This window comes from Vanacampus margaritifer, chromosome 2, assembly GCF_051991255.1.
Source record: "Vanacampus margaritifer isolate UIUO_Vmar chromosome 2, RoL_Vmar_1.0, whole genome shotgun sequence".
NCBI classification, from domain to species: domain Eukaryota; kingdom Metazoa; phylum Chordata; class Actinopteri; order Syngnathiformes; family Syngnathidae; genus Vanacampus; species Vanacampus margaritifer.
Genome location: NC_135433.1, coordinates 22,050,441 through 22,062,527, shown reverse-complemented (window position 1 = coordinate 22,062,527; position 12,087 = coordinate 22,050,441). Strand labels below are relative to the sequence as shown.

The 12,087-nt window shown below is 38.0% G+C and overlaps 1 protein-coding gene across 2 annotated transcripts in view; it reads right to left on the bottom strand.

The window, feature by feature from the left end:
- The window catches only part of LOC144044467 (ras-related protein Rab-26-like), a 44,636-nt gene extending 33,135 nt beyond the window's left edge, over nt 1-11,501 (bottom strand). For both annotated transcript variants that reach the window (XR_013291277.1, XM_077558899.1), the window contains exons 1-2: nt 8,849-11,501; nt 5,564-5,674 (exon numbers count right to left, since the gene is read on the bottom strand). Coding sequence is in view for 1 of the 2 variants with exons in the window: in XM_077558899.1 (XP_077415025.1) it covers nt 5,564-5,674; nt 8,849-9,016 (279 nt within the window). In the remaining variant the exon portion in view is untranslated. The remainder of the gene's footprint in view (nt 1-5,563; nt 5,675-8,848) is intronic.
- Between the last annotated feature and the right edge of the window lie 586 nt (nt 11,502-12,087).

Genomic DNA, 12,087 nt, shown 5'->3' with positions numbered 1-12,087 from the left:
TAAGTGAAAAACTCTGATTGAATATGTGCACAGATGAAAAGAAGGCCCAGTAAACAAAAATAAAATGGAGCATAAAGAATCCGTCGGCGTGCAACCACTCTCGACATAAAGCCCTCACAATCAGCTGTGGCCACACGGTCAACCTACAGCACCTGCCTACCTGCGTCACCGTGGCAACCGGACACCTGGTCGCTCTGTTTGCCGACCTTTTCTGGATTAAACGTGTGCCACTGAAATTGAAAGCGGCGGCCTGCACATGGAGCATCCTGGATTACCTTTGCAGGGGTTTTTTCCCCCTCCAAAATAGCAAGATTTAAAAAAATAAAAAAATAAATTAAATATATTAGACTGGTAAATCATTAGTATAAACGTACTGCTTTTGAAAATATTACTAAGGCAAAGGAAACAGAGTTGAAGCTGGACTATGGATTTTTTTTTTTGTAAATGCTGTTGTTACAATCGAGTCACGTCGAAATCAATTAATCAATGACGTCATTGCCCATTTTTTTCAGCGCAGCAGAGTGCCCTCTCCAAGTACCGGTTTCACATACAGACTGACATATTGCTGTCACTGATGAACTTTTTTACAATTGATTATCCTATCAATTATTCTACAGACTAGAAACAAATGATTAATAAAAACAATGGATGGGCAAGTACTGATACCAGTGGGCCGATACCAGGCCTTATCAAAACTTGCAACAATGTCGCCGTTTTACGATGAGGAACCAAAAATTTGAAATTAGAAGAACAGAACATTGCCCTTAATTCCATGTGATTTTTAAAGGTCTCATATTATTCAACTTTTCAACATACTAAAATTGTTTTCAAATGTGTAAAAGACATGTCTGTGACATGCATTTGTCAAAATTGAATTTGGAGCTAATATTTTTGCTGTCCCTAAATCAGCCACGCCTAGGCTGCACCCTTTTCTCTCGAAGGGGCAGTGATTTTGGTCATGATAGCCATGTGCTAATGTTGCGAATGGAAACGACGGAGCAGAAGAAAAGAAAAATACAAACAGGTCTTTTACACATTTGAGAACTATTTTAATATGTGGAAAAGTGGCATAACGTTTTACCATAAGAAAAAGTAGCATAACGTTACTACAGAGACTACTGTATGTAGTAGCGTTAGTTAGCCGTGAATGTCTCCGATTTTCCGTGAATGCTTGTAGACATTTACAAGCGGTTATGAATAACACAAATGTGCACATTTAGGTCACTGCGCGGTCGCAACGTGCAAGCCTTCTCGTCGAGAACACTTAGCGGCCGGTTAGCATCATAAAGTCATGTCACGGCAAATTAACCACCACGGATTGTATTTTGACAAAACAATACGCAACTGCTTCATATTATCCAACCACCGTCTGCTTGATCATATCTGACCTCTTGTAACCAAACAACCCCCACACAACAAATGTAGCTCCCACTTTAGACACTAAAAGTAATAATAGGAAGGAAGGCTAAATCGAAAACGTTAAACTTACATCTTTCCCGTTTGCAGTCGTGTCACACTGTTGGGAGCGATCCATTATGTTTAAACATGTTGCAAATCCAGCTTTGAACAGGATTTCACTAACAAAACAGTCCTTTGAGAAATTATGTCGGTACACGTCCTTCAAAAATAAAATTAATCCACTGTCTTCTCAGAGACTTGGGACGAAGGAAGCAACCACTTTTTCCTGATCATTGTTTCCCCTCTCCACGGAACATTTGCGAGCAGGGAGAGAAAAAGAAAGTCGCAGCCAGCATCTCGAATTTCAGTGGGCGTGACAAACCTTTACCAGAGGTGGTGCCACTAACCCGAGGGGGCTGGTTCGAGTGCACGTCAGTGTCTTTTTGACGTCACTAAGTCACGGAAGTTTAATCTGCCCATTTTTAGCACACATTTTAGAAAGGAGGAGAAAGCTAACGAAGTCGCAGACGTATTTTCTTCATACCTGGTTGGATTGTAGACAGGCCGGGGAGGCATATTATGGATAGAAAACCCTACTAAAGTGCCTTTTCATACTATGGGACCTTAAAGGAAAATTCTATATTGTGATATATAATGTAGGTCTTTCTTTAATATTATGTCATTGTTGTTTCGGGGAATTTTTTTGTATCATGAGTACTAGTGGTATTAGTACTTGGCATCGGCACATCGGTAGGGATGTAACGATATCCAAACATCACGATACGATAATGATCACGATATTGTGCAGAGGTTGGCAATACAAAAAACCTTGCGATAACGTGTAAAAACTCAAGATATTACCAAAATAAATAAATAAATAATTAAAAGTACATACCGTATGGGAAGAGCACAATATTGTGTTTTTGTACATAATAACAGTAGTGACGGCGAAGCTTGGCCAAGTCATTGTCATGAGTATCATGGTCTATGTAGTTCATAATGTTGTGTTTGGCTAAGGTCATGTAGATGTAGTAAATGTTTTTTTTAATAGAGATGTTGAGAAATAATTGCTAGTGTGACTGATTTATATAAGAGATAACAGCTGCAGTGGCCAAAACATTCCTAATCAAAATTAAAGTACATGAATAAACAAAGCACCAGAGGGTGCTAGAACTGCACAAATGGAATATCACGATATTGCAGTTATCGTTACGTCCCTCGTAATTAGTGGCTCTCTTCAGCGAACAAGTCGTAGCCAGGCTCCCAAAAATCAAGCGAAATTGGCCTATTGGAAAATGAGACGCTAAAAGATTCACGGTTAGCCGAGCATTAAATATCGATGTGGATTGTGGAGTGGTAACTTTGACTTGTTGACTAGTTGACTAATCGGTTGCAGCCTCCAACCAGAACACCTACGAAGAGCCCCATGAGAACCTGTCGGTGGCTTATTTATTTGCATTTGTCTGTTGTCCCACTGAGCCATGCGTCCTTCCATGTATGACACTTCCTCAGTACATTTCTTTGGCATTTCGTCTCGACAACTGCGAGACACCTCTCTTTGTCTGATTATTTACAAACCATTACAGGAACAAACTACAAGCAGCTTGTGTTTGCCGTAATGCGGCGCACATGCTGAGGCTTTAACAAGACCAGAAGACAGCAACCGAGCTCGCTGCGGCTTTGAAGTGGCAAGCCAGACAAATCCCGACAAGATCCTCGCCTGCACGAAAAAAGAAGGGGAAAAAAAGCTTGTTTCCCCCTTTTGAAAATAACCTCATCTGGCTTTCTCACTTCCAGTAAAAAGAGTGCTACAACAAAAAAGTCTATGTCCACAGCGATTTAATTATCCTAATTAGCACAACACCAATATTTACAAGCCTGCTATCACTGTCACATGCACACGCAAAGAGTGCGTGTGTGTGACTCAATCTGAGTTGTTATTCTGTCCCAAAAAACGGAAGGCAGGTAGAAACAAACGGGAGCCCAGAGGAGGGATGAAAATATTCATGTCACATCATGTTGAGTAATTGAATCATGGGGCAATCTGGCATAAAAGCAGCACAGAGTGGATGCACTTTGGTATTGTTGTTGTCATTAAGTTAAAAAAAACTGAAGGAAAAGATGACAAAAGTCTGACTTGTTGAAGATACATGGACACTGAATGCTGTTCCCAATATTTTCCTGACCTCAAGCAGTTACATTTGAGAGTTGAAAACAGACAATACAGTACTACTGACTACTTTTACAAGTAAAAAACATAAAATTACTGATTACTAGTTTGGATACTATTAAAAAAGACTTCCGAATGAATAATTACCATTACACAAGTACCTTGACTTACAAGTGTAACTTGTTTTGTGACCAAGCTAGTAACTGGATTTACTTAGATATCAAGTCAATATTTTCCATTGGAATTAATTGAAATGCTAGGAATTCTTTCCAGCCAACAAAAAAATACAATAAAATGTTGTTACCATCTTTCGACATTGAAATAAATGCAAATGCCACCATTTGCATTAAAAACTCCAGTTGTTACATAGCACTCATATTTCAAATTCTTTCTCTTAGATCAAAGGAGAAAAAAAAGGATGTCCAAAAAGTTGCATATCAAGGCACCGCTGTTTAAGGTTGATTAACGTTTAGGGTTCTCATCAGTAGGGCCCAACTGATATGTTTTTTTTAGGCCGATGCAGGTACCGATTTTTGGCAGCAAAAAATACTGATTACCGAATAATCTGCCGATTATTTAAAAATATATACAATGCATAAAATGACCCCCGCTCCCCAATTCCTTTTCAATGGGTGTCACTTACGCACAAACTTTCGCTGTTAAGATTCTCTGATTTGAATGACAAGTCCATAATATCACCTTATCAAAAAAAATCAGTAAGTATACAAGGTTATTGTATATATTTATGTGTCAATAATTAAACCTTTCTTACTTGTTTACAACTGCTGTAAAGCATTAACCTTTTCTTTTATCTATTTTTATCTTGTGTTATTTTCTTGGGACTTACTGGGGTAACCTGGGGCCTCTGGGATTGCATTTCGTGCCATGTCATGTCATGTGGCATGTGAAATATCAACTTTAAATGTAATTTGAAAGGACAATGACAATATAAAACAAGAAGAAAGTGAAACTAGAAAAAGTGAAATAAGTATAGAATAAACTAAAATAATATCGTCTGAAAAAACAGTAAGAACGAATACTGACTGTTCTTGTGCGTTGTGATTGAATTCTATTACAATACCTCGTTTTTCACACATTGGGAAGAATGTGTGCCTTTGCGTAGTGTTATTTCATCTGTGGTTATGTGTTCCCACAAGATTTGTGTTTGGATATTCGTTATTTGAAGGAAAAACACTCCTGAAGCCGATGCTAACTTCCTGTTAGCATTTGAATGGGATCCTCCCTTCGCTTTTAGCATGAGCTAGGCTAGCAATGTTTTAAAAACGAAGCATGTTTTGTATTTTGTATGTCGTGTGTTTAGTTTTACACTTAACTCCAACTGCGTTGTCATTAAACATCTTAAAGGACGCTTGGGGGGGCACCAGATTAACCAGAATAACATTTGCCACACACTTTTTTTTCATACGCTACACACTTGCTAGTTGCTAATGCTATGCGAGCAAAATGGTGCCATCAGGGTACTTTCACAGCGTCGGAAACTTCGGTTTTCTTTGATAACGTTTCTAATGTTTTAAGGGGAAAATAATCGGATTTGGCCCAATTAGCCGATTGTTTTGGCCGATGTTTGAATCATTGTTTTAGTTAATGCGCAGCAGCGTTATGAGAATAAAGTGTTATTTTTGTTTGTTTTTTCAGAGGTATCTTAATTTAACCTCTCCAATTTTGGTAGACTATATTGTGGTCAATGTATTTTGTAGTTACTGCATTGATATTCTGACTGAGCGAGCCTGGGCCAAAGCGGTAATGCCACATGGGAGCATTAAACTGGCACATGAACGACTTCAGGAGGAGCCTCAAATGTAAAGCATGTCAAAATAACTGAAGCAATCAATACAGACTGCTAATAGGGCTGGAAAGGGGCTTTGCATCCCAGTGGTGCATCTGGCCTTGTTTTATCAATCCTGAAGGCAGTCAGGTGTGCATGTACATGTGCAGAATGTGGGGGGTGTAGGGGGGGGGGGGGGTGTGACGTACCCGGAAGTCGATGCCCACTGTGGAGATGAAGCTGCCCGCCAAGAAAGCGCCGTCCTTGAAGCGCACCAGCAAGCAGGTTTTGCCCACACCGGAGTCTCCGACCAGCATCACCTGCACACCACACAGGACGTCAAGAAGATGGAGTTTCGAATAAAAGGTCAAGGTTCACTGCTGTGTTTGGCGGAAAGAGTCCTTCAAGGGAATTCGGTTTTAGATTTCCAGCATCTTGAGGCAATGAACGAAGCCGACTGAAGGGATGTAACGCTGTTTCCAAATTCTCTTTATCTGCGCCTATAAATAGTTGACTTTGATGTGTGCAGATGATCATCGCTTGCCTTTAAGTGTGCTGGCGTCTTTCTAGTAGAGATGGGCCTAAAAATAAAATGAAGAACTCGACAGGCACCCATCCATCGTGGAATTGAGATTTTTATTTTTATCAACTTAATTTATTCCATTTTAACTCATTCACTGCCATCGACGGCTATAGACGTCAAAAATTAATTTGAACTATTTCTATTAGTTTAACATTTTCCCCACTTTTGTTAACAAGAGTATGAATACCTAGAATTTGTTTTTATTATATTAGAACAGATATAAAATTTGTGATTAATCGTGAGTTAACTAGTGCAGTCATGCGATTAATTACAATTAAAAATTGTAATTGCCTGACGCCCCTAATTAAAAAAAAAAAAAAGAAAAGAAAAGATTATTAAAAATTAGGGGCATCAGGTGATTAAAATTTGTAATCGTAATTAATCGCATGACTTCACTAGTTAACTCACGATTAATCACAAATTTTATATCTGTTCTAAATGTACAAAAAAAATTCTAGGCTTTCATACTTTTGTTAACAAAAATGGGAAAAAAATGTTAAACTAATAGAAATAGTTCAAATTAATTTTTGACGTCTATTGCTGTCAATGGCAGTGAATGAGTTAAAGGTGCATTGTGCCATTTAAAAAGGTCATATTACAGCTTTTTCTACATCATACATGCTCCACCAATGCCCAGATGAGTACGAAGAGCCATGACTGTTTCACTCTAACTGCACCTATCTGCTTTTATCTTCTCTTCATAGTAGAGTGTGCAGACCCGTGCACTCCACAGCACAACAAATCTCCTCTACTCAGTTCAAAATTGTTCCTTGGCGCCAAGATGGCAGCAACACACTACTTTTGTCCGAATGAAGCTCCTATACTGAGTTCAATCTAGTTTATTGGCTCCGTAACATACTTCAACTTACATAGTTTCATAGTACCATGATGCCACAACTCACTTCACCATAATTCCCTGCCCCAAAGATGCCAGCAAAGCACTACTTTTGTCTAAATAAAACCTCTCAACTCAACATAGTTCACTGGCACCAAAATGACACAAGATGGCAGCAAAGCACTTTGTTGGTGTAAATGAAAGTCCTTCACTCAGTCCAATGTAGTTCCTTGGCTACCTCCCCCACCCCAAAAAAAACCACAAAGCAAACAAAAACAATGTATATTAGCAGCTAACTTAAATTGCTAAATTGGACCGGTTTCATTTGTTTGTTGGCGAATGTAAGGGGAACATTTGAGTTTTTCTTATACTCCCATCATACAGTAGCTTTAAACACGCGTCTAGGTGGTGCAGGTCCCTGCAGACCGTTTCACCACTGCTGGGAGAAGTTGGAATGTTTTCCGACGTAGAAGACGGTGACACATTTTTCTGTGTGTGTTGCCCGCTTGGGCGATTGCACACGACGTCAGGGTCAAGGCACAGTTTACGCTCACAAGCAGCCGTGGTGTGTTGCTTGTGTGTGTTATCTGGCGGCGTGCCTCACTCCACGTTATCGATCGTCTATTGACACAGCTGGCCACAGGAGCGTGCTGCTGTGTAATGAATAAAAGGTGCTTGTTTAAAAAAAATAAAAAATAAATTAAAAAAAAAGGGAGGGAAGGCTTGCAAAACAAGAGTGGTGTAAAAGCGTGGAAAAAGTCACCGGATAATTACATGAATAATTATCTAAAATAATCCATAAATGTATATGATGAACAAATAAATGATTGAATGGATAAATACATGAATACATACATTTTTAATATATCATTGTGTGTATTTATTTTTAAGTAACAAATTATGACTGTTATAATAATAATAATAATAATAATAATAATAATAGAAAATAATAAATGAGACTTTTTTCTCTTTTAAAAAAATTATGTTGAAGATGATGATTGGAAGGCGTGTATAAAATAATAATAATGATAATGATAATAATAATAATAATAATAATAATAATAATAATAATAATAATAATAACAATAATAATAATTAGGGGTGTGCCAAAAAGTCGATTCTCATTTCTCATTTCGCGATTTTCATTTAGTACGATTCAGAATCGATTTTAAATGTCCCAAAATCGATTTTATTTAAATTATTTTATAGTGTCTTGTTTTTGTATGTGTGCCTTTATTTGGAACGCTGTTCATGTTGTACCCGGTTTGGCCCCTGAGGGGCAGTGTGGTTCCACGCGGTCTTAATACACTGTTAAGTTGTAGCCACATTAGAGAGTAGAAGGAAAAAGTCGCAATCAAGTTATTCCAATAAAAGTTTGTTTGTTTTTCAGCGTGGAGACGTTCTTTTGAGTGATAAAAGTGCATTAGCAATTAGCGATTACCATTAGCGAGTCAGACTGGAGTAGATCATTACAATTCCTTGCACATCTATAGATTGAAGCAAAAATCCTTGTCAATCAAATCATTTTGAATCAAAAATCGTTCTTAATAGAAAATGAGTTCTGAATCGAATCGCAGACCCAAAATCGAAAGCGAATCGTGAGACATTCAAAGATTCCTACCCCTAATAATAATAATAATAATAGCAATAATAATAATTATGCATTTTTGTCGTTAATTACAGTTGCTGTATGAAAAACACAAATAAATATACATTTAAAACACATGAATTAAATTAGTGTGCAAACAGTGCATATTGTACAATATTACAATTAGTAAAGATAGCAATGATGACAATATGGTCAAAAGAACCGACATAGAATTTGATGATGAACAGTAAGTGATGTAGAAGTGCACTGCACAGTCTTGTGAAGCGTTTCTAATATTCTGTCCCTCTGATGTAAACTGAGTTTGTGTAGCTAAAATGTTAGAAACAGTTTACAGCATGGTTGTTGTTGTTGCACTCGTCCACCACAATAGTAAAGCTTCTTGTCATCTTCGTGACACCAAAATGCCAACACATCATCATCCAGTCTTTGTGAAGATGTCGTACTGTGTGTTGTGATATAAAGTGTACCTTAAAAGCGATGTCGTAAAACTCGCTGCTGTTGCTGATGGGGGGTCCGCTGGGATGGACCACCCCGTTCAAGTGCACCATGGCCGGGCTGCTCCTCGCACCTTTGCCGCTGCCTTTCCCGGAGGGGCTGCCCGCGCCTTTGCCCCTGGCAGCCTTCTTGCGAGACATCGCCTCCAAATCAATCAAACAAACAAAAAACTTCAACAATCTCGAAAGGGATGCAAAAGTTGAATGGAGCACCAGAAATCAAGAGGCTTTCTGGCTGTAGTGGCTTTCAAATTTCCAGCTGGCTGTACAAAATGTGTCTAGTTGTTCCTCGTCGCGGTAGCTTTTGCTCCTCTGTGAGCTGCACACACCATCACAAACACTCGCACACACTACTCATGCTCTTGAACGCACCTTCCGCACTGACAGCAATATCACGATAGAGGACGCTGTTTGTCCACGATGGGGAGACGTCATCGGCTCACATGCAGGTGCCAGACAACATGTGATTTTAATGCAACTCCGCTAGAGGGCGACACAGGCACCCTATGAGAACCTTATGAGTTCTGTTTTCGTTATACTGTATCAGTTTACAAATGTAAACGTTTTCCCCTAATTCACAAGGTTGAGAAAGTAAAAACCCTCCGACGGATTGGCTTGAGCCACAGGTGCTTCTACTCTACTGGCAGGTACTGTAAATGATGAGCTCGTCTCCACCTGTTGAGTAGAAGCACCTGCTTCAGGGTTTTTACTTTCTGTATCTGGATTCCCCAACCCTGTTAATTCAGCATGCCCAACCTCCCGTTTCTTCTCCTCATTCTCCCTTTCTCCTTCTTTTATCATTAACACTTTACTCTAACTATATTTGAATTTTTATTTTAACCAATTCATGTTTCTCTCTATTAAATATGTGTGTTTTAACCATGCACCAGCAACCAAAGGCTTCTTTTAAAAATCAGTTTACCATGTAATCTATGTATTTATTTATTTGACTATGTGACATTTTTAATAAGTTAACTTTTATTTTATTTTTACTAGTTTACCATTTCATTTTTGTTTTCTATATTACCAGACCATTTCCCCCACTTTACCACGTTTTTTCACCAATAATGTTGTGCTTTTTATTTTATTTTGTATTTTTTTTTTACCAGCTTAGCAATTTAAAAAAAATGATCTGTCATGTTTTTTTTTTTGGGGCAAGCTAACTCCGATTTTGTATTTTATTTTTATTTTTACAGTTTATCCTCCGTTATCAACTTAGCATTTTTTAACCAATTTGTTATTTTTTAAATTGATAAACCATGTTTGTTATTTCTTACAGCTTATCTTTTTTCCCCCAGTTTACCATAGTAACCATGTTGGGGTTACCTTTATCATCTTGTATTCACTAATAGAAGAAAATAATGTTCATCTTAATTGTTTTCAGAGTAACAGATGATTATAGTGGTCCACTTTCCTGCCTTTGTTGCAGTTAGTGTGGGTTCAATTCCAACCCAGCGATGCTGTAAGTGTGAGAGTGAATAGTTCTCTGTCTGACGAGCAACCTATCCAAGGTGTAGTTGGCCTTTGACCCGAAGTCACCTGGGCAAAGCTCCAGCTCACTGCACCCCTCAACAGAATAGGTAGTGCAGATGTTGATGTTAAAAGAGCAACCATCATTGTGATGCAATATTCAATGTCAATTCAATTGATTTAGCTGAAAATAGCCGCCCGTCAGCCCTTATTACCGGCCCGCCTCGAGATGATAACCCACAGCAGGCTTCGCTAAAATGTCAACATTATTTGCTTTATTGACAAGCCATCTTGTTTTTTTTTTTTCTTGCTCAATGAAGCCCACAAGTTGGAGGTTTGCATGAAGAGAAGGCGACTGGCTTTTTTCGGCGCGGCAACGATATCCCGCCTTCCCTCCAAATCGTCCGGTAACCTCTGCAGCGCATTCCGGCTGACAGCTGAAATTGGTTCTGCTCGCCCGGGCAGCTGTCACCACGGCAACAGCTGGACGATTAGGAGAGAATATGGCAACAACAATCCGTTGATATGCTTACAGCTCATTTAAGATGAACAACATTAGTTAGTCTTTTTTTGTTTGTTTGTTCCAAATGAAGGGTAACATTGGAAAGAAAAAACTAGATCAAAAGCTTTAAAGTCTCTCTCTCTCTCTCTGGACTTTGCAGCTTTACCGGTTCAATACGTTCTTTTACCAGTTCACTGTTTTTCTTTGAACTGATTTAACATTTTTTGCCCTTACATTTCAAAAGAAGGGCAATGTTGGAAGGGTAATGGGAAAAAAAGTAAAATTCTGGCAAAAAAAAAAAAGAGAACACAATTTAAAGAGAAATTAAGTCTTTTTTTGTAATACATATTTAAAAAAAAGTCACGCTGGAAAGAAAAAAACTTAAAATTGAGAGAGTGAAAATTCCTAAAGTGAAAAAAAATATTCATATAAGAATGATGTTGATTTAATTATTTCTCTTTGGCTTTCTTCATCATGCATTTCAAAAATAAGGGCCACACTGGAAAGGAAAAAAACTTTCAAGGAAAACAGTACACAAAAATTTGAAGAAGGGAAAAAAAAGTCATTTTATCATGAGAATAGAATAAATTTTGGTGTTTTTTCCTCAGCATTTTGCATGATTTGGCACTGAAAGGAGGAAATAGAAAGTCAAATTATGAGGGAAGAAAAAAGTCCTCATTTCATTTTTAAAAGTAAAATCAGGAAAGGGAAGCAGGCAAAAAATGCAAAATGCAAGATTTTATCATTTTTATTTTCAAAGTTTATTAAATGTATACATTTTTTGTATGATTAATATTCAAACAAAAGCTAAAGCTGAAAATGGGACTTTTGAAAATATCATATATAATTATTAGCCTAATAGCATCACTGCCTAAGTCTGGTCAGTTTAACTATGAACACTGTCCTCCATTGTAGAAAAACAAATGCACTCAGATTCAATTCAATTAGAACATATAGCACTTGAAAGCTAAATCAGAAACACACCTAAATAAATGACTTAAAACAAACTGTTGTGTCGGATCAAATGTATTGAACTCAAGAGCTAAATACAACAGAACTGTAATTAGGCAGTGATTATTTTTGCGTACCACTAGAGGGAGCCTGCGTTTCACACGTCGAGAACCACTGACTTCAGCAATTATGTTGTGCTTTTGGTTGTGTCAAACGCATTGAGTCGCTTCGTGTATGAAAAGCGCTATATAAATAAAGTTGCTTTTCCTTATGCTATTAGGCTAACGCT